The 21,267-nt window shown below is 38.7% G+C and overlaps 1 protein-coding gene across 1 annotated transcript in view; it reads right to left on the bottom strand.

The window, feature by feature from the left end:
• Positions 1-21,267, bottom strand: part of LOC130570684 (collagen alpha-1(XXIII) chain) — a 70,613-nt gene that overhangs the window by 14,541 nt on the left and 34,805 nt on the right. The window contains exons 3-10 of the mRNA XM_057361067.1: positions 10,379-10,414; positions 7,917-7,924; positions 7,133-7,159; positions 4,816-4,842; positions 4,584-4,610; positions 3,108-3,134; positions 2,882-2,908; positions 342-401 (exon numbers count right to left, since the gene is read on the bottom strand). Coding sequence (XP_057217050.1) covers positions 342-401; positions 2,882-2,908; positions 3,108-3,134; positions 4,584-4,610; positions 4,816-4,842; positions 7,133-7,159; positions 7,917-7,924; positions 10,379-10,414 — 239 coding nt within the window. The remainder of the gene's footprint in view (positions 1-341; positions 402-2,881; positions 2,909-3,107; positions 3,135-4,583; positions 4,611-4,815; positions 4,843-7,132; positions 7,160-7,916; positions 7,925-10,378; positions 10,415-21,267) is intronic.

Below are 21,267 nucleotides of genomic sequence, written 5' to 3'. Positions count from 1 at the left end.
GAAAAGAAGTGCGGCATGCACGAAGCCTGCGCTACCTTTAGAAGGTGCCTGTGAAAAGTGTGATGGTCACCTGTAGCCGAGAGAAAGCCATGCTCATAACGGGGAAAAAAACATCTGACAGCAAAGAAGAAATATTACAAAATAATATATAAGAATGAGAGATAAGAAAGGCAGTGATAGGGGTATTCAGAGTTAGAGAAACATGTGCTATCTATTTTCCCTCAGCGTAACAATTTATGGGAGTGAAAAATAAAGAAACCGAGAAGGGAATGAAGTGACTGAGATGTTACATGGAGACAGGTTACAAGAGATGCAGGAATGATAATCTGGGAGTGACATACCTTTACTGTGAGGATCTGATTACTGAGGAGGCCTGCAGAGGACGCATGGGCTGGTGGTCCCTGGGAGGTCAGAGGTCATATAGAAGTAAAAAAACAGGAAATGACATAAGGGTGATGGAGGAGATGGTTTGGAAAATGACACTGTTGGGATACACATAATAGGGGGTGATAAAGAATGGCATCCCATAATGTGCAGAACTATAGAAAGCTTGTAAACTTGAAGTCAACTTGAAGTTCGAGCCGTTCTGGCTATTCTTTTGTTTTGAAATCCCAAAGCCCAGACAAACTTCTGGATATAATTAACTATCAATGGGTGCACACGGCGATAAAGTTTATGTTTAGGATTGTGGTTAAATAGGTCTGCAAAGGATTCATGAAGAAAAGGTACTTTTTCCCACAGATCAGTGTGTTGTTGATGTGTAGTAAATCTCTGCTGTAGAGAAAATGCTCTATTGATGTACCTTATAGCTCCAATGCTGTAAAACATAACAATAATGTGTTACATGATGAGTAGTACTGAAAGTTTTTATTGAAAATGAATGCTGGTTAAAACGTGCTTCCATAAAATTCGGAATATTGCTATCATGATACTGTTATGAGTGACTTTGTAATGCAGGGATTTAAAAAACAGAAAATCTGAGGCCAAGGACCTCCAGAAGGTTTTAATAGGTCCTCAGAAACTTTAAAGCAACACTATGTAGTTTTCGACCTTAAAATAAAGTCTCTTAAACTGTTTCAGTGGTAGAACAACTCTTAGCTGGACAAATTCTACTGCCACTGCTACCTGAGCAGGATCATAGCAGCTACAACCACACTCAAATGACGTTTCTGCATTCGCAGGTTCCATCAGCTTAGTCAACAAATTCACATGTATTGCGCCGCCCACGTGGAAGCTTATACAGCGACATTATTTACGATACTAGTAAGAAACAATTGCGCTTATCAGCCACATGGGGAACCCGTGAGCAAATGTTCCATAGTGTTGCTTTAAGAGAATAAAAAAGCTAAAATTGTACAAGTCTAGGGCCGTTTCTCAATTCCAAGAACGCAAAGAACAGACTTGTGTTCTCATGGAGACCGGTCTTGCGAGGCAGCCGCGGAAGAACGAACTTGGATGGACGAACCGCAGTGACTTCTGGGACATCAAGCGGGTTTCCGTACGTGCGCAAGGCTGCAATTGATGCATCCTTGATATAGAGAACACATACAGGTAATTTCATGCGTTCTCTTGATTTGTGTTTTTTAGTATTGGAATCGGACTTTGACGGTTATTGATGACGTAGAGCAAGAACACGAGGACCGCTGAAGGACGCTTATTGAGAAACGACCTATGTCATTTCATTCATAATCATTTCTAAGCGCTTATCTCTTTTTTTCTTGACATGCTTACTATTTAGAATTTCTTTGGTATCTTTTCATGAGTTTTATCTCACTACAGTTCCCTTCAACTCAGTTGTATGTAGTATTATATGCCATTATATATAACAGTTTAAATGGTACTTAGTATATACATGAAACATCATACAGTTTGAAAACCATTGTTGTATTGCACAGCTAGAGTGTTCTTGGGGATTGCAAGGTGGTTTCTAACTGGCCCAGGTCCCTTAGATATTTTTGCTTGCCTACTCTGTTTTCTTCCAACACATGAAATTCAAAAACTGACTGTTCACTTGATGCCTAACACATTTCACAATGTAACAATAAAATATATATAATCACTTCACCCGTCAATGGTTTTGATGTTTTAGCGGATCAGCGTTTAATTCACAACCTGTCTTCAAAAAAAACTACTATAATTTAGCATAACGTTATGGTTGTCTGCCTCTAACGGCACAATAACTTTGTGAGTCTGACCTGAACCTGCTTTTTCTGTGTCTGGGGCAAGGGGCAAAAAGTCAAAAGGTCAACTATCCACCTGCACTACAAGTCCTGCCATCTGGAAGGAAACACGGCTGTAATCGACTTCCAGGTCAAGAGGCCCTAGTCCCGTGAGATTTTCAGTGGATTAGATGGGCTAATACTTCTTTGCTAAACTGGAGTTTAAAAACCTCTAATTTGGCTCTAATATCCACCACAAAACATGAACGTGACCCATGCGAGAAGTTTTTCATTTTGTCTTCATTTTCTTGACTGATCATGTCACCAATCCAAATGACTCTGCAGCTTTTCCACGGTCAGACTATAATAGTGCAAAGCAAAAACAGTCCAGTGCTTACAACACATATTCTTATCATTTAAAGGAGGAAGGTAGCCAAGCACGTGTTTTTAATTCTGCCGTATGATCATGAGCTATGATGGAAAAGAGGGGTTGGAAGCCAAATGATTTAAATGATAGCCCGAAAAGATACAGATAGAAGTGTGGTACGATCTTCACTGAAAGATTCCTGATTTGTCAAGGCTCATGGTGTTTCCTCTTGGATGAGGAAAAACCTCAAGATATGATAGATGGAGGCAGGGGACCAGTTGGATGCATTGGAGGTTGGAATCGGAATGTTGAATTCTGTATATTTAGACTCTAAATGGATGTTTGTGACACTCACCCTAGGTCCCATGTCTCCCTGGTCACCCTGTGGAAAGAACAGAGCATAGCTGTTACGGTTAAGCAGACTTGAATGTAGGCATCGAACACTTGTGAAATATCTCTGGGTATTGCACAGGTTCAGAAAGCTACAATTGGTGAGCAAGTCTATCATTGCTTTGCCTCAATGGCTGGGTCATTTGTAAATGTATCATGATGGAATGTGTTCTGCATTAGAATAAATGTACCTTATCTCCTTTTGGTCCCGGCATTCCCTGGCAAAAGAAGAGAGAGATTCAAAGTGACGGATTAAAAATGCTTCTGGTCCGTTAAGGCTTTTTCATAGATCAAGTCACACCTCCCGCCTCTCAAAAATGACTGGCAGATGTTGTGTTGGTTCAATGAATCGGAATGCTTGAGAACTATTTTAAATAAAACACAATATTTAAGAAATATATAAACTATAAATATCTAAAAAACAGCAAAGATGTCATGTTTCCACCACATATTTCTCTTGTATTATGAGTAGACGGTTGGTTTGAGGCCACAAAGGATATTCCAATGTTTTATTCGGGTTTTATTTTGGCGCACAAGAAAAGCTCACCAAACCTTGCTTGTGGCCTCAAAACCCATTCTGATTATCACTCCATCTAATGCTTTCTGGTGTAGTGTTCTCCGCTGTTCCTCAAGCACTGTAATTTTGTGGCGTTTTATAAATGTAAATATCACCGAGATGCACAGCAGTGGTGTAGTGGTATCATTCAAAGAATGTCAAACACGAGACTCTGTTTCCAAGAGCACTTAATGTTGAGTTAGGATCAAACCGAGAATTTACTCGGTGCCTGCGGACACTTGGAAAATAGCAGAGTTGGTGTCACAATTCATTTTTTCTCAATCTTCACAGATTGCCAGTATATTCTGTAAAATGTGGGCTGGAATGTAGCTGTTAAGCCAATTACAACAGTAGATCAATCACTCATGATGGAGAAGCCACGTTAGATATCACGTTAGACTTCAATTGACAGCCTCGCACACAGTACACAGATGGAGAACATTTGCATTAGGTTGAGATGTTACATCTCCTGTTACGCAAAGTTCCTTTGTTCGTGTGCGAAAGTTCCTAAAACACAACACACTTTGTGCTTCCTTCGCCCTTCAATGGTCGCCGCAGTAAACCCTCTTGACTAAAGTGCACTTCCACTTGCAGCATGAGAACACCCTGCTAGACGTGATGAAACCGGTGACTCTAAACTTTGACGTAATTGCAGAAAGCTGTTGGACGTGCAGTTCGAAACAATTAATGGCTCTGATGTTTACCCTTGGACTTGGATCTAATGGCTTTTAAAGAGGCTCTTTCTCTTTCGGCCACTTCATTTCTCCCACGTCGTGACAGAGCTCCGAGGCCCTGCACGGCCTCCGTTGTGTAAACACATGCGTGCATAGCCAGAAGAAGAAGAGACCTGGCGTAGGAGGAATGAGATCGGCTCTGGTGTGATGGGATCGCTGCTGTTCTCACCCTCGCTATTATGGATGAAGTGATGAGGTGGAGTTTACCTGTGCTTTAGGAGGTGGGACTGGTTTGAACCAGATGTTGCTGGTATGGCTTCGGTTTTGTTTGGCATGAGAAATGTATTGCACACAGGCTTACAGGCGCATGGCAACATGAAACAACACTACACAACAATACAGTCACTTTCAATCTGACATAATGAAAGAATTATTACCTGACTGCCTTTTGGTCCTGGAGGTCCCTGTAAAGAGAGTGAAATCAATTTCCTGTGATGTTTCTAGTGCAAGTATGTTCTCGTTATGTGCTGTAAACCATGCAAATGTTTATTCTGTCCACGGTAAAGAGCTGTATGTTAACATACTGCATAAACAAAGATTGCTACAGCTAAACGGATGTTCTCTATACAGCATCTCATATGATGAAACATGACAGAAGACAGTACTTACAGGCCTACCATCCATACCCAACGGACCCTGAGAGAGATGCAGACAGAAGAAGACAGAATCAGTGTTAAGCTTTTCCTCATATTACATTACAGAAGTCATTCATTTTGAGTGAAACTAAACTCAGACTACAGGGCAGAGAGGTCGCTGTCCACGGCACTGAAGGTGCTGAATGAGATCTAAAATATTAAGAGATCTTATTAGATCTTATTGACCTAAAATAAGATGATGAGTGCTGTAGATACAGACCAGTGAACTGGACTCATAATCTGTCATTTACACACGTTTTCCACAAGTTTTTTCACAATTTGTTACAAGACTTGATGAGTTTTTCCAGCTGTCCATGTTTACACTGTTATACAGTAGGGGGTGCTGTTATATCTTTTGAAAGAGTACTGCATTTACAGATCCAAAAACAAGTCACTGCTTTATCTGTTTTGATCATTGTTCTTAATCTGATCTGGACGAAAGCTGGGTTTCGCTGGTCTCCAGCCTGGTTTTAGCTGGTTAAACTGGTGAAGCATGCTGGTTTGGAGAGGTTTTTGAACCCACCGGCTAAAACCAGCTTGACCAGGCTGGAAGACCAGCTTAAACCAGCTACTTCCATCTTCAACCAACTAAGACCAGCAAGTTTCAGGTGGTTTTAGCTGATGGGTTCCAGCTTGACCAGCTAAAAAAGTGGCTGAAAAAAGCTAAAACCAGGCTGGGAGACCAGCCAGCCAGCTGTGCTTTTTTCAGTAGGGTCATGACATATTGTTCATATATTCATAAAAGAAACCTGGGGGCCAAATTATGTTATGTATGTGAACATGATGAAAAAAAGCTTGTGCTGGTTGAACGCGGGTGTGGGGAAAATTAAATTAAGATAAAAACATCTGGTTGATGACATATTGAGGATAAGGTCATGGTTATGCATAATAATAAAACAAATGTGTACGTGGTAGATCTACATGCAATATTGAGTCAAATGACATTGTACAGACAACTCAACCTTGAAAAAAACAAATAAAGTTCAACACAAACAGCAATATTTGTTTACATTCTACTGATCAACACATTCTTCAAAAGGTGTTTGTTAGCATGTACTTGTACGCCAAATAGTCTTTCAAATTGAACAGGTGACGAGAGAGTGTGCACAGGCTGCACGTGTCGGTCTGGTAAGGGAGAGGAGGAAAGACATGGATGACTTGTGTTGGGATGGTTTCTGAGTGCAGCTAGAAATCCACATGTGGCGGAGTCCTGCACACAGCTCGGTTTGGATCTGCTCTCTTGTTATGCTTGGACAGGCTTCACACAGAACCTTATTTCCCAGTTGATCTTTATGCAGCACAGAGTCTGCCAGCGCATGCAACTGATCGCATCTGGAGCGCGCGGACCTGTCAGGGAGGTGTCATGAAAGTGATGCCTCTTTTAAAAGTAAAGCTATTGGGTGATGGAAAATCAATAATTGTCTCTTTTGTAAGATTTCAGTGCTGTACTGTTGTTGATTTGACCATACTAAAGATTCGCTTAGTAGGACTAAGTGTTATAATCCCACTATTTCAGCACAGTTGAATTGCCCAATAGGACATTTCCCATGCCTTATGCATGACAGGGGGAGCAGTCAAGAATATGAATAGAGGAAAGGTGGTCTGAGGTTTCACTGGTTAGTCGGGTAGGCATCCTCTGTGTTTGGGGGATAAATGATTATATGCGACACATCGTCAGTTGTGCACCTCAGCCTCATTGGGTGTTTCGGCCCTTTATCAGAAGACACTCTCAGCTAATACAACCTAATGTACCATAATACAACTTTGAAATAAAGTATTTGGTAAATGTGAGGTGTGAGCAGTTTGTTCTTGTCCTAAATGGATAACCAACCCTTCACAAAAGTTGATATTTAATAAAACAGCACTGAGAAACTCCACTGTGTGTATGATTTGAAACAGGTTGTCTATACGTGTGTTGCTATTTGACACAAAGTCGATCCTGTTTTGTCTTCATTTAAGCTATTTTAATTTTCAAAGCATCATCTTGTTAATATTGACTTTGCTTATAGAACTGTTGTATACAAGTCCAACACAGTAGGCTTTGGAAATCCCCCAAAAAAACTAAATATTTCCCACACAGCCGGATGTGCTGAAGGATTTTTTTGACTTTTTGCGATATGTCCAGCAGGTGGCGCACGATGACACATAACGCTTCCTATGAGCTGAAAAATGCATGCATTCACTTGTCCATCAGTAGATAAGTGTGTAATAAAAATGAATAATAATAAAATGAATAATAACAAAAAATATTAGTAAAAATAATTACAAAAATATAAAAAGGCAACACTGACCGGGTAGCCATCCCGCCCGTTATTCCCCTGTTAGGATAAAAAGGATAAAAGCATTGTTACAATCCAGCATAAAAACAATGTCACAATTTAAAGCCTTGCAAAGAAAACACTAGATCAGCATTTATGTAAAAAATAAATAATATGTTTATGATTTAACATTGAAAAATAGATTGGTTTACACCCAAAATTTGTTTTAGTGGGATAGGAGTCAGGACATTACGACAGTACTCCATATTGCATGTTTACATGGCCTCCACTTGAACATAGAATTTGCAATACATAAACAGTACTTATGTGACTAATTGGTCATAAAATGAATGGGACATGTTTAGGGCAACCGCACATGTTTATACACACTTTTTCCTTTAGTATTGTGGCTTTCTGCTCACGATGAGGAACATGATGCAACCACACTACAGCAATAAAGTTTGTTGTCTTGTAGTGTTCTTAGTGTGACAAAGTCTAAAGGCACAAACATATACATACATAAACACATACACATTAAGACATCCACTAGTGTTTATTTGCGTTCTACCAGAGGGATAATGCAATGATTTGTATCACCTGCTGGCATACAGTTGCTGGATGCCAGAGAACGAAAAACAGGGCGTGATTGATTCAGATTCTTCCTGGAGCATTTATACATTCCACATGCGTCTTCCCTCTTCTCTCACCTCATTTAGTTGTCAATATCGTGAATGTAATGCCATGCTATGCCTGACCACCTTCAGACCAACTCACATTTGTTTTGAGTTAAAGCTTCACCGATAACAGAAGTACTTACTGGAATTCCTGAAACACAAACAAAAAGAAACAATTGTTGGTGAAAGTCATGTTATGAACTGTAAGTAACAATCACTTATTCAAATATGAAATACTTTGAGCAGGACATAATGATACAAAAAAACTTGATAAATGGCCATGTGAGTGTCGTTTATCTGTTTAAAGCTCTGAATGAATGAGAACGCTTGTTTACATTTAAACACATGCTTTACACGCACATGCACACTGAGTATCTGCACATGCACAAATCTGGTTCTGTTTCATTGCATTTATTAATCAAAGGGCCCTGGCACAGATCTAAACAGAGATCATTTATTTTCAACATTTGAGTAACTCCAGATATGTCAAAACCCTGAATAGGACAAAATAAAGTGGATAGGTTGACAAATAAAGTGGAAAACCACACATCAGAGCCAAAAGGAAAAAAAATGATATCTCAATGGTTTACGTTGACTTCACAGTCAGTTATATGACATGAAAAGCAAACAGAGACTCCTGAGAAGCTGTAATAATCTAGTCTTCTTTGCCCTCTACAAGTCTAAACAAGTGTATCAATGTGCTCAGATTTGAATAAACTCAAACATTTTTTGTATTATTAAAATGTTCTAAATCCTCCATAATAACAAACTCCAAACTATTCATTTGTTCAAGTTAAATGCACGCATGAGGTGTATTTGAACTTAGGAGCCTCTAAATTTGTCTTTCTGAAAAAAAGGCTTCAGAAATAACTCATATCTAGTGAATTCCAACAACAGTGAATTTTGGAGAATCCTTAATGAATGCATTCAGGCTAGAATGACATCCAAGCATTCCAGCACTGTGGGAACGATCCCGGTGTCCAAAAAAGCATTCTTGTGAAATAAGATGTTCATATTAATGCAGTGGTCTGCAGTTTACCACAAACAATTCTGATTTAATAGCAAGTCATTTCAGCCTTGCAAAACGGTGCGGTCTATAACAGCGAAGCCGAATCATCCTCTCAACGGAAAAAACGCAGGGGTTGACGGCGAGGTCGTGCTGTTGCAGTAAACCTTTATTGAGTGTCAAAAGCATCACGAGAAGACATCTGGGGTGTTATTCGCTGTGCTGCACAGCTTCTTGATCGGAGCATGGAGCATAATGCATTCGACAGTCATTGGCACGTTCTTCTGCTCTGATGCCTCAGAGATGTCAAAGAAGAACTGGAATGTGACATAGAGTGGATCTGGAGAAACAAACAGGGCTTGGAGGATTCAGATCTGCCCTGGACGAGGCAAATAAACAAGTGATAACTCCCGCAAATGGTGATAAGAGTGGGAGGAAGAGAAGATTCCCACTGTGTCAGCTTAGGTCGCCCAGAGCCCCGGCTGCAGGAGATGAGCTTTATATGGAGACCAGGCTGTGTGTTTAGGAGGTTCTCAGCGATCCCATCATTTTTGACAGCCAAAGTCATCAAACACAGTACGAAGACACAATTCTTCTCCTGTCTCAGGGTGTGTGGGTACAGGAGCTATGCTCCCATTGTCATGTAGCTACAGCATTTTTGCTTTAGATAAGATCTGGTCTACACACTCTCAACATGAGATGAAGAATTTATTAGCGTGAAACTTAAAATTGAAAATGAACATAGTGTGCCTGCCATCATCCGTACCAGACCACCAGCAGACCAAATCCTCCTTATTTGCATCTTGTTTAGTAATCCACCTTATTCTCCACATTATTTATGATTCTCTAAGAATTCATTCAAATGGGCCATTATGCATAAAGTATGCAGATACACATTAAGACAATCTGAGTGATGGTCATTACATTAGCATACATTACAACATTAGCATACCTACCACAGTGGTAGTGTACTGTGGGTCAATATAGAAACTGGCTACTAAATATGAAATTTGGCTTCAAAATGCACAGTAAGATGAGATTCATGTGCATCTACAGGTTCTGCAGAATGAGTGACAGGCAACTCTACAATCGGCCGTATCATAATTATAGTCATTTTTGACTGCTAGCGTGGTGTTAATACTTAGAAGCGCTCTCAGGTTTCTCAGGTCAGAAGAGATCAGCACTAAAACAAACAGCATGCTGGGAAAGTGAGTGAAAGACAAGGAGAGCTTTTCTCTTTGACCCCCGCCGATGAACGTGATAGAAATGTCACCATGCCAACAAGAGAAAAAGACGTTTCCAAAGCACATAATACGAATGGACATTTCCATCTGCTCAATGGTTCATCAAATAACTGCAAATCAAAGTTGACATGAAGAATGAAAGATCTTGAACACACAAGAGGATGATCATAGTGATTCTCATGGAGAACAGACTGCATTAGACAGGAACGATGAGACGAATTTGCTCAACATATATTTTGCTGTAATTTTAAGGTTTAGGTGCAGGTCTCTTTTAAATAAGTCTTCCTTTCAACAAATGTGTGTGTAAGGAAAGAAAATAGACAGCTGTGCAATGCAAGCATGCCGGGAAACTCACCAGGGTTGCCTTTTCTTCCTCGCTTTCCTGGAGGACCTGTGGACAGAGAGTGAAATGTGATCATTGACATAAATACAATCACTTTTAAAGATGCGTTCAGTATTTTTGTCCGTAAATATCCAGCAGTCCTGGGGATATGGAGATAATGCAAGTGGTCTGGTTGGCAGGTCAGCCCCTGTGATTTGACCTGATCTGTTTAAAATAAAACGTGAGAGTGTACATGCCTTTAAATACAGTTTTTACCTTTAAATAATACGTAGAAGATTAAAATTCTGAGTGAACCTTTAATATAGATTGAAAAACTGCATGACTTTATAAACGCCTGTACAAGAATTCATTTCACGTTGTGTGTGGATGTCTTTCCAACATTAAAGCTAAAAAAATTGAATGGTTGCTATAAGAAATGCCAAACAGCGGCCATGATGGCTCTGTTCATGCATGGCATACAATATGACAGATGTTAGGAAATGAGGTAAGTCATGATTTGAAATGAATGGGTCCTGCATAATCACAGTTTTTACAGGTCACTTTTGACGCTGTCTGTAACTGCCCTTCATTGGCTGTGCAGATATCACAGACCCCTTCCTCATCGTGAGAAAAACGGCACATCCTTTCCCACAGACTGAGCTGATTGCGGGTGGAAGCTTCCCTAGAAGTGTCCACCCCTCAGATAAGAGAGGTGAGAAAGACCACTGTGACAGACACAAGGAAATCCAACCCCAAAAAATCTTGCAGCACCATGGCAGCCAAGAATGACATCACATGAGTCAGGTTCTCACAAAATGGACTGATGGACTACAGAGCATAAAGCAGAAACTGCTGTCAGTGAGACTGAATTTAGCAGGTGTACCCAGCAGATCCATCCAAGATTTTTAAGGTTGAAGTAACTGCGAAAGCACTAGATTATAATTTATTTAAACAGAAAATGACATTCATATTTATTCGTTTTTCAGAAGCTGCTGCCTGCTGCTTTCCTAATATTTTAAGTCAGCAATAATCTGAAAAATGTCTTTCATTTAAGAGACCAAGTTAAGGTTTGTATTCCAAACCTTTTACAACCATTTAAATATCCAGTGTATGAAATTTAGCGGCATCTAGTGGAGAGGTTGCGAATTGCAACCAACGGGCCACTCCAACCCTCCTTTTCGGAGCACTACGGTGGCTGACACAGGACTAAGATGTCTTCACGATAGATAGATAGATAGATAGATAGATAGATAGATAGATAGATAGATAGATAGATAGATAGATAGATAGATAGATAGATAGATAGATAGATAGATAGATAGATAGATAGATAGATAGATAGATAGATAGATAGATAGATAGATAGATAGATAGCTCATTAAAAGGTAATAAAAACATAACGCTTCATTATGTAAGGTCTTTATAGACCTCTGAAGACTATTATACTGCATTTCTTCCATAAAATGACACATTGGACCTTTAAGTGTGGATTGTGCATTTTCATGTGTAATCTCAATATATTCAGTGACAGTAAAAGGCTTAAATGATAAATCAAAGATTCAATATTAACAATTGACAAAAGTGGTTTAAAGTCTGGTTCACTCCACTCTCAGTTTGCTTTAATCCATTATTGGGTCGATAATATTTTAATGATTTTTACGAATTTTATGATTTTTACCCAAAATAGCCCAAACACATACTGTTCCAAAATCACAACTGTGGACTAACAACTCTATGATGCATGTGACCTATGTGTCACATGTCTGTTTTCCTGTTGTGTCTTTGACGGTCTTAGTTTTGGGCGCTTAAAAGATGCTCTGTGTCTCATCCACATGGGCAGGGCTCTTCTGGGATCTTATGATTTCACTTTCTCCACTGGGATGTTATGCATCAAATTGATAATGTTAGTGGTAAGTGAAGTATGGCATTTTTCAACATTGCCAAACAACTGGGTGCAATAAACATGCTGTCCCCTGACAATTCTGAACAGATTGTTCCTTCGCTTAAATTCAATTTCTCTAATGCACAAGTGTTTATATAAAAAGGTAGCTCTTCCATCCCAAAATTTTTCACAACGGGCACCCGTGTTCCTTTAGAGGCATATGAGATTCATTGGCATTTATTAGTTGCATGAAGATAAACTAACGGTGTTGGAGAAAAAAACGTGAATCATTAATCTGTTGTTAGTTACACAAAAATTACAGTCCGTGAGAAAACGGTGTGGACGCGAATGATCGACAGCCATAATGTTTGCTTTAAAATATGCGGGTATCATATGGAAAACATTTTGCACACTCCCCTGTATGATCTGAGGTAATCTCAACACCCATATAATGTCTCGCATAAACATGCCCCCTCTCCATAGGGCATGTGTTGGTCGTGAGAGATTTATCGCAAAGAAAAACTGGGACAGACATTTCCAACTTACGCATCTTTAACTGCTGAAATTACCCTGGCCAAAACACACTTGGAGGGAAAAGTTCACTTCCTGTTCATCTGTTTCAAACCATTATAATGCTTATCCCAAGTTTACATTAAAACATAGATACTGCATTCATAAAAACGTAACATGCTGCTTAACAAACAGACAAAGCTGCACTTTAAACATCCCATCTAAAAATTACAAACCGATTAGCAGGCCCACACAGAATCTGCGCCTGCAGAACTTCACATAAATCTCGTGAGGTGTCCACAGAATTGGAACGCTTGTCAATCACACGTCCCTCGACTCTAGCGTGAATGTTTTGAGTCATTTGTTTGTGCTTTCTGCTGCAGTGGGTTGTATTTTCAGCTCCATTTAATTCATTTTACAATAGCTCAATCCATTCTGCAGATTTTCTACCAAAACCAGTTAAGATCATGCGAATAGTCCACATATTCATGATCGGTGGGCAATTTCATCACCAAAGCTTGTAATGGATCTCAAACACATATACTCACAAAAACATTTTGGTTATTCACATCTCCGGCCGACGACCAGTCATTTTAAAAGAAGCAAGTTAATGAAATCCGGCACGTTCATGGAAGACATTTCCTTTGTGAGCGCCTATAGACCAACATGAGTGTACTTGAAAAGGCGCAAGCGCTTGATAACATTTACACCTAGCTTTCAAAAAGCCTTGGTGTTAATTAAATCCTGAACACTTTGATTGTGAAGTACTGTCAGGTGCCTGGATAAAGGCTCCGGCCCTCCATCAGTGTTGTGTTAGGAGGGTGTAATTAATAGGGTCTTTTATTTTCATTTCCATGGGCATCGTTTGTACAGGTGTTATATGTTAAGACGTTAATTTTTAACACAAGAGAACAGGCTCATTTGGCAGAAAGGGTGTGAAAAGAAGGTGGAAAAGCCAGTTAATTGCCCCCTCGTTACCCACCCACCCGGGATCAAATTCAGACCAGACTGAGATGGAAGACGACATCTTAAGACATCAAGGATCCGCTGCGGAGCCTGTTGCCAACAGTGACCAATAGTTTAAATTGCTAAAACAGGGTGCGTTTGTTCTTTTCTGGCTATAGATGTGTTTTTTATACTTGAATATTGAAGCAATTTTCTTAGATGCATTAGTGAAATAACAGTTGTGATACAAGTCCAATTTCTTTTCAGTCGTCAAATGTTTAAACAATTTGTGACTTGCAGTTTGCGATTACTTAAGATCTGTTTAGCAAATGTATGAATGCATGCAGAAAATATGTTGCTGAGCATAGTATGGGTTTACTAACAATAAAGTCTAAGCTTTATTCTGCAACAATATATTTTTTTCTTAAAACTGGTGAGTAAAAATATAAATTAGAAGACTTTGGATCAGGTATGCCAAATGTTAATCTACTGTACCAAACTAATATGCATCACATTAAGGTGTCTGCATATATAAGGCCACGCAAAAACACAAATCAAATGCCATCATGAATTTACCCTTATTTCAATCAAAACTTGTTTGTGACTCTTTCTTCTGTGGAACACAAAATAAGATATTTTGAGAAATGTTTTTGTGTCCATACCATGGAAGTCAATGAAGGCCAATGTTGTTACAATTTAAATTTTGGGTTGAACTATGCCTTTAAAGGTGCTGAGTTTATTTTTTGGAGGTGTATGAAGACCTTACATAATGAAGCGTTATGTTGTTATTACCTTAGATTGACCTATTTTTATCTACATACACAGCGGGGTCCCCTTGGCATGTATTTCACCATGTTGTTTCTACAGTAGCCCTAAATGGACAAACTGCTCTACAGAACACGTTTCGTAAATACGTCATCTCCTTCAGCAAAGAAGCAAAACGTGACGACATCTTTGTCCTGTGTCAGCCACCGTAGTGCTTCGAAAGGGAGGGGTGGAGTAAGCTGTTGGTTGCAGTTCGCAACCTCACTGCTAGATGCCGCTAAATTTCATAAACTGGACCTTTAAAAAGCCACACAATATAAGTAGTTCACAATGGCCATAACAGATAAAATACACAAATTCAAGTCTTTGCTAATATGTTATTTTTGACAGTTGGACAAATGGGCCAAGAGCTTAGACTTTTGCATGAAGCAAATCCTATACAGGAAAAGCTGCGTAAAAAGCCATGGTCTTGATTTTGATTTCATGCATTATAAGCTGATCAGATGTAGTAAAATATGGTAAAAGCATGACTTCATCAATCTGCCGACTGAAAAAAAACACTTCATTTCTTTCGAAGCAGCGAATCGTGGAAACAGCTGTCTCACAATTTGCAGTCTTGGTTAAACTCAGATAAACTGACTGCAGAATATCCAACTACTAAAAAATGACGTCTGCTCTCTCTCTTGACTGGTTTTGAATAATGGTACAGTGTATTTTCTGCTCATTCTTTCAAACAACTGACGTGGTTGGAAGAAGCCCGGGCTGCAATAATCTTATCATAATCATAAGCGTATATGGCCATGAGAGGTAAGCGGCATGCGTCCTCACAACCTGATCTATTGAGTCACGCTTTGCAAGCAAATTGTTACGACAGACTGGAACACGCGGCCTTCATTCTGTATAACACATCTACAAAACATTATGCTCGATTAATAGTCAAGATATTTTTCCACAAAACATCATTATTTACAACTATATGGTTTTACTTATAATGTAACCGAATGGCCAGAGTATGTCGCAATGCACAAACTTCACAAACTGAAGTGCATCTGTATTTTTGGAAAGTCTATTGACTACAGGTTGCCAACATGCCGTATTACAGAATGCATCATGTTTAGCCACAATACCCGATTTGGACCTCGGTTTGATTAAAATAAAGCATTATGGCATTGGATGTGATTTTGACACCCTAGTGTTTGACATCAAAGGACTCCTGCAGAGGTTCAGCGGGAAGGTATGAGCGCCTTTGAGTTTACAGTAAATGATCTTAATTTAGAGATCATAACGCAGTGCTGGGGCAAAGACATCATTCTGAAAGTCAAACACAGCACAGATTAAGAGAGCTACGGAATAAGAAAAACAAGCCCGTGATCAACAGCTGAACTAATGTATTTGGATACGAGTCAATCAAGCATGCTTACATTCACGGGCGGCTAAGATTGAGGTATAAAGTTATCCCTCTGAACATGCAATGCATACTGAATTGATTGTGTTTATTTAGATTTAATCCAATGGAGGGAATAATTACACTTCTGAGGAAATCATAACCTGGCTCCTTCGAAAAACGATATGAAATATTCCTCTATTAAAACACAGCATTGTTATGCTTTGAGATCTTATGAATCAAAAGCATATTTCTTGGGCTTTTAAGGCATGTGCAGGTTATGAGACCTGTTTGGCTATATCACTTGTCTGGATGAATGCAAACTGCAGCTGTTGAGTTTACAATCAGGGAACGAGCCAATCAGAATGTTTGTCATGGTCACGTTTCAGTACAGGTTACCTTCTCTTTATACTGGAAAGTTTACATTCGTAGATCAAACGAAGAAACATCAAAGGCTTCATCATCATGCAATAAATCATATTTCATAAATTCATTAACAAAGTTCAGGTTCAAAGTCATTTGCGTACAGACCAAAAAACTGAGCATTCAGATTTTTTGGACTCAGTGATTGAAGTCAAAACAAGCTGTCAAGTGAAATGAGATTTGGATGGTGGAGAACACGATGACCGCTTTGAATGTATTACGAATGACAGTTCTTTGGTAGAGGAGAACACAAACTTTTGTTTCATTCTTCATGCATCATACCATGAAAAACGCACCTATGATGAATAAGAGCTTGGCCAAATGTTCTCATTCAAAACACATGGGAGGCAAATCTATTGAGTTTATATGTGAAATGATAATATTTAACTCTGGCCTTTGCCATCACTTATGAGTTCATTATTGTGAGAAAACATGAATGTTAACCCACCATGAAATAAAAATATGAACAGATGACTCTGTAGGTTTGTTTACATGACACTTTAAAGTGTCAATCAAAGTTTAAGGATTAAATATAACCATTAACACAAATTCAAATATAACCCTGTCTGTTAAATCCAGTCGAAAATAAAATAATCTATGAGATTAGGAATATCAAAACAGTCAGCCATAATTAAAAGACGAAAATAGGTGTTTATCACTATAAATGATAGATTATGTGAGTTTTCAAGATAAGAGTACCCAATTTTATTTTTGACATATACTTAAATTAATTATTTTATTGACACTACGTTTTATTACTTCGCACAAAAACACCAGAAGTTGGTTTCCAAAACATTGATTTCAATCTTTGACATGGTCTTAAGATATTAAGTTTATATTTATAAAGATATTAAGTTTATATTTTCACAGAAAACAGTAAATCACAAAACATTTCACAGACTTGGTCACAAATCATACCTAAAAGCCACAAAAGATTCAACAAATAACAGCACACGTAGTATTTTTTATTATTTAAGCCCATTCTCATGTACTTTTATAGTATAAAATGAGCATTTTGCCTACAGCATCTAATTTTGTGTTCAAGCAGGGGTGGGTCCAGCGGGGGGAACCTGGGGTGGCCAACCAGATTTCAGTGGGGACCGGTTCCACCCCTGGCCACCATGTAGACCAACCCCTGAACGCAAGTAAGAAAAAAATATTTTTAATGATGAGTAAAGTAAATAATGACAGAATAATGTTGGCAATTCATCAAGTGGCAGCCGTCTACACATAAAAGACAGTTAGTCTGTGATACTAGTGCAACTGCATGCTGATACCCCAGACTCCTACTTGTTATCATAAGAACCTCTTTTTTAGTGACCGGACAGTAAACCTCCCACAGTTCTCTGCTGTTTTTTTACCAATACAGACACTAAACATGATATCACAGCCTTTATCTAACAGATCTGTCTGTGTAACTATAAGGGCTGTATTCTCTCTAAAACCAAGTTTAATGGCTGAAAAATAAACAGGATAAGCATAGACAGGAAATGCAGGGGACAGTATTTGCTGAAGTGGCTTGTTACTCTGGAAATAATGCTATTGTATATGAGAAATGATCCAGAGGGGGTAAAACGCACACCAGTTGTGAAAACATTCCCTCTGATCATTATGCTGGCCACCAGCCGAAAGCTTCTCTCCTGCGGCTCGATGCAGAGAAACACAGGATGGCAACACGCCTCCCTTTCTTTTAGACCGTAAGGTCTGCTTTCTGACCTTAGGAGAAGATAGACGCTGTGCGCATCTACGCGTGAGCAGACAGAGCGGGGGAGATCTCCAGGTTGGGAGGTTCCACATGGCTCCAGATGTGGCGACCTGGTGTTTTCACAGGGTGTAAACAGCACTCCCATTGGACGGCCCCGGAGTCTGGGAGATTTCTGTCACCCAGCTGAACAGACACGGCTAACTCAGATATGAAAGCTGCCCGGAGGAGATCTCAGCAGGAGGGTGTCATTGTTTGGAAGAGTGGAGATGGTGAAGAATAAACCGGTGAAGACAGATTTCTGGCCCACGGAGGAAAATGAAAACTGAATATCCAGTTTTGTGGTCTTCTGCTTTACCGCACCCCTCAGCCACCCCCATCCCCGTAGAGTTAGAGACAACACTAGACAATAGGCCTAAATATAATATAAATCCTCTTTCTTTTGTGGACTGTTTCAAGTGGAGACATGTAGACATATATATATATAGAAGAATATCAAAGGAAATTGTTGTGCATTTGATGCATTCAGTGAAAATAAATGTGCATGCATAAGTTTGTGCTGTGATGTGTACATGTGTTTTAGGTTTTGTAACACAGTCCTCAAAAGGTAAAAAAACCCTAATCTTGTTGAAGTTCTCGTAATTGAGAATAATTCCAGCTGACAGTCTAATAATTCTTCCCTTTCCATTAGAAATGAAACAGTGTTATGCCGCTCTAAAGAGGGTTTATATCTGACAGTGTTATAAATCTTAAAGTAAAGATGACATTCAGCAGCAAATGATATAAAGGAAAATAAATTATTTTGGGCAGCATCCATTAAATAAAAATATTTAACTTAAAGTCAGCATGAAACAAAAGAAGCAAATGTCTACTTTTCTGTATTGTAACATTTTTGAGTGAAACGGCTTCAAAAATTCGTAAAGATTGCAGGACTTTATTTCTATTATATCATCCATCAAAAACTGACTGGATCGTTGTCAATTGCAAATAACTTATCACCGTGATCTTTTCCGGGGCAGCAACGAGTCTCCGACAGCCCCGCATTCACGCTATTACTCGTGACGGGAGGTGAAGAGAGGTCATTTCATGATTATGAGGGCACATGTATAAAAAAATGATTTGGACAGATACGTCGTTTTTAAAAAAACTCTACAATATCCCATAAAAATTTGAGATGTCAATTCAATTTCACGGTGACTTAATTTCTCATTGTTTATTCCGTGTCATGCTGCCATGAAAGGCATCATTTAAAATATCTATTTAATGTTATTACTTTTGCTTTTAAAGAGTTGAAATGGTTTTTGATAGTCAGCATGGCATATTAAGATCAGTTGAATCTGGGGGCAGGATTAGCATCTCAAGTCTATTGAGTTATGCGTAGTTAATGCGCCTATAAACACCTTCTGTTTAACTCTTTTAACACAGAGCGAGTCTTCTGTAAACGCTCCAGATGTACAGATGCAGCACAGAAGCTCTGAAGCACTAAAACACATTAATCTCCACTTTAAAGCTCACATTTCCAGACTACTATAATGATGTTCTTCATTCAAAATTATCTGGCCAAACAACGGGTATTTTAGTTTTAGTCTGCACATAATTTTCACTGCTGGCTTTTTAATAGGACACTGTTAGTGATTCATCTGTTCGAGTTGCTCTTTAAAGAACATTTTGTTCGAGTTCTTCAGTTATCAGAGAGTCATGGCAAACTTTAAGTAAGAGCATCCGTCTATTAGTCAGCAGTAAGACAGGCACTTTGAATAGAAGTGCTCCAATTCTCTCCTCCTGTGCTTGGTCATGTACCGCAGTATGTTTCCTTTGGCCCCAATGAGCACGGCTCACATTTGAAGCTCATCATTATAGCATTAGCGAAAAATTTGATCTGTGTGAGATAGAAGGTTAAACAAGGCATGAAGTGCTGGCATCTTTCCTGGGGTTGTAGGTCTATACTTAAAAATAATTCTGGGACTGATGCTCCAGAGTGAACTCCACACATGATCTGGATTGAAAAAGACATTTCTTCAGGGATGTTCAGGACAATTGCTATTATGGTTGCATGATGTTCCGGTGCTACGATAGCATCACGATGCTAAAGCTTTAAAATACCAGCAATGCCACTTTATTTTTTAAACGGTAGTCTAGTAGTACCATAAGTAATAGGGTTGTCACGGTACCATACACATGTCTTACGATACTATACCAGCTGAATTATCTCGATACCAAGTAGTATCATGATGCTGTGCCATATAATTCAAATCTATACAAAAAACACAGATTTAGATTAAACATTTTGTATTTACTATAGTAAACTGTATTATACTTTGCACTAGAATATGTTGTTGTATTAACTGTAGTAATTGGATAAATTGTAGCAAATACATTTACATTTAGTCATTTGTAAATACTATAAATACTGTAGTATACTTCAATATTTACTATGATAAGACTCAAAAACACTAGTATCTATGAGTTTTAGTAGTTTACTGTAGTAAATACTAAAGTACTCTAGATCATTTTTCACGTAGGAACTAATTCAAATGTTGGACAAAATTAATTGATACAGCAGTCTTTATAAAGGGAAATATTAGGCTTACTTTAAATGCTACTAAAACTAAAACGGCCAGTAGGTGGCGTCAATTTTCCACTGAGTTAGTGAATCATTTAACCAACTCGTTCAAATCGCCAATTTGAATCATTAACTGGTCCGAGACATTAAAAACACACATTCATTTTGGAGATAAACACCGCAAAAAGGCAGATGTAAGTGTTCAAATAAATATTGATGCGCATATGCAACATTAACTACGGATCTACGATACTACCTTTTCAAAAATAGAGAGGCATCGCGGGTATTTTGAAACTTTAACATAGCGATACTACCGTAGCACCGGTACACCGTGCAACCCTAATAAGTAATGCTGCATATGTGCATTAACAATCATTTGAACACTTACATCTGCTGTTTGCTGTGTTGATCTCCTAAATGAACGAGTGTTTTGAACGACTCGGACGAGATAATGATTCAGTGAGTCATTCGGCAAGACACTTACTTCGTTCTTGAATAAATCGTCATTTTGAACGATTTGGTTGAATGATTCACTGATTTGCCGCCACCTACTGGCCGTTTTACTTTTACATTTAAAGTAAGCCTAACATTTCCCTTTATAAACATTGCTGTATAAATGAAATTTGTCACACATTTGAATAAGATCCCACGTGAAAAATGTTCTACTTACGTCAGTAAACTTGACTAAAATTCCTAGACACTAGTGTTTTTGAGTCTTCCGATAGTAAATATTAAAGTATAATACAGT

Source organism: Triplophysa rosa, linkage group LG19, assembly GCF_024868665.1.
Source record: "Triplophysa rosa linkage group LG19, Trosa_1v2, whole genome shotgun sequence".
Classification (NCBI taxonomy): domain Eukaryota; kingdom Metazoa; phylum Chordata; class Actinopteri; order Cypriniformes; family Nemacheilidae; genus Triplophysa; species Triplophysa rosa.
Note: the sequence above shows the minus strand (reverse complement) of the source record. Positions and strands in the feature narration are given on the sequence as shown.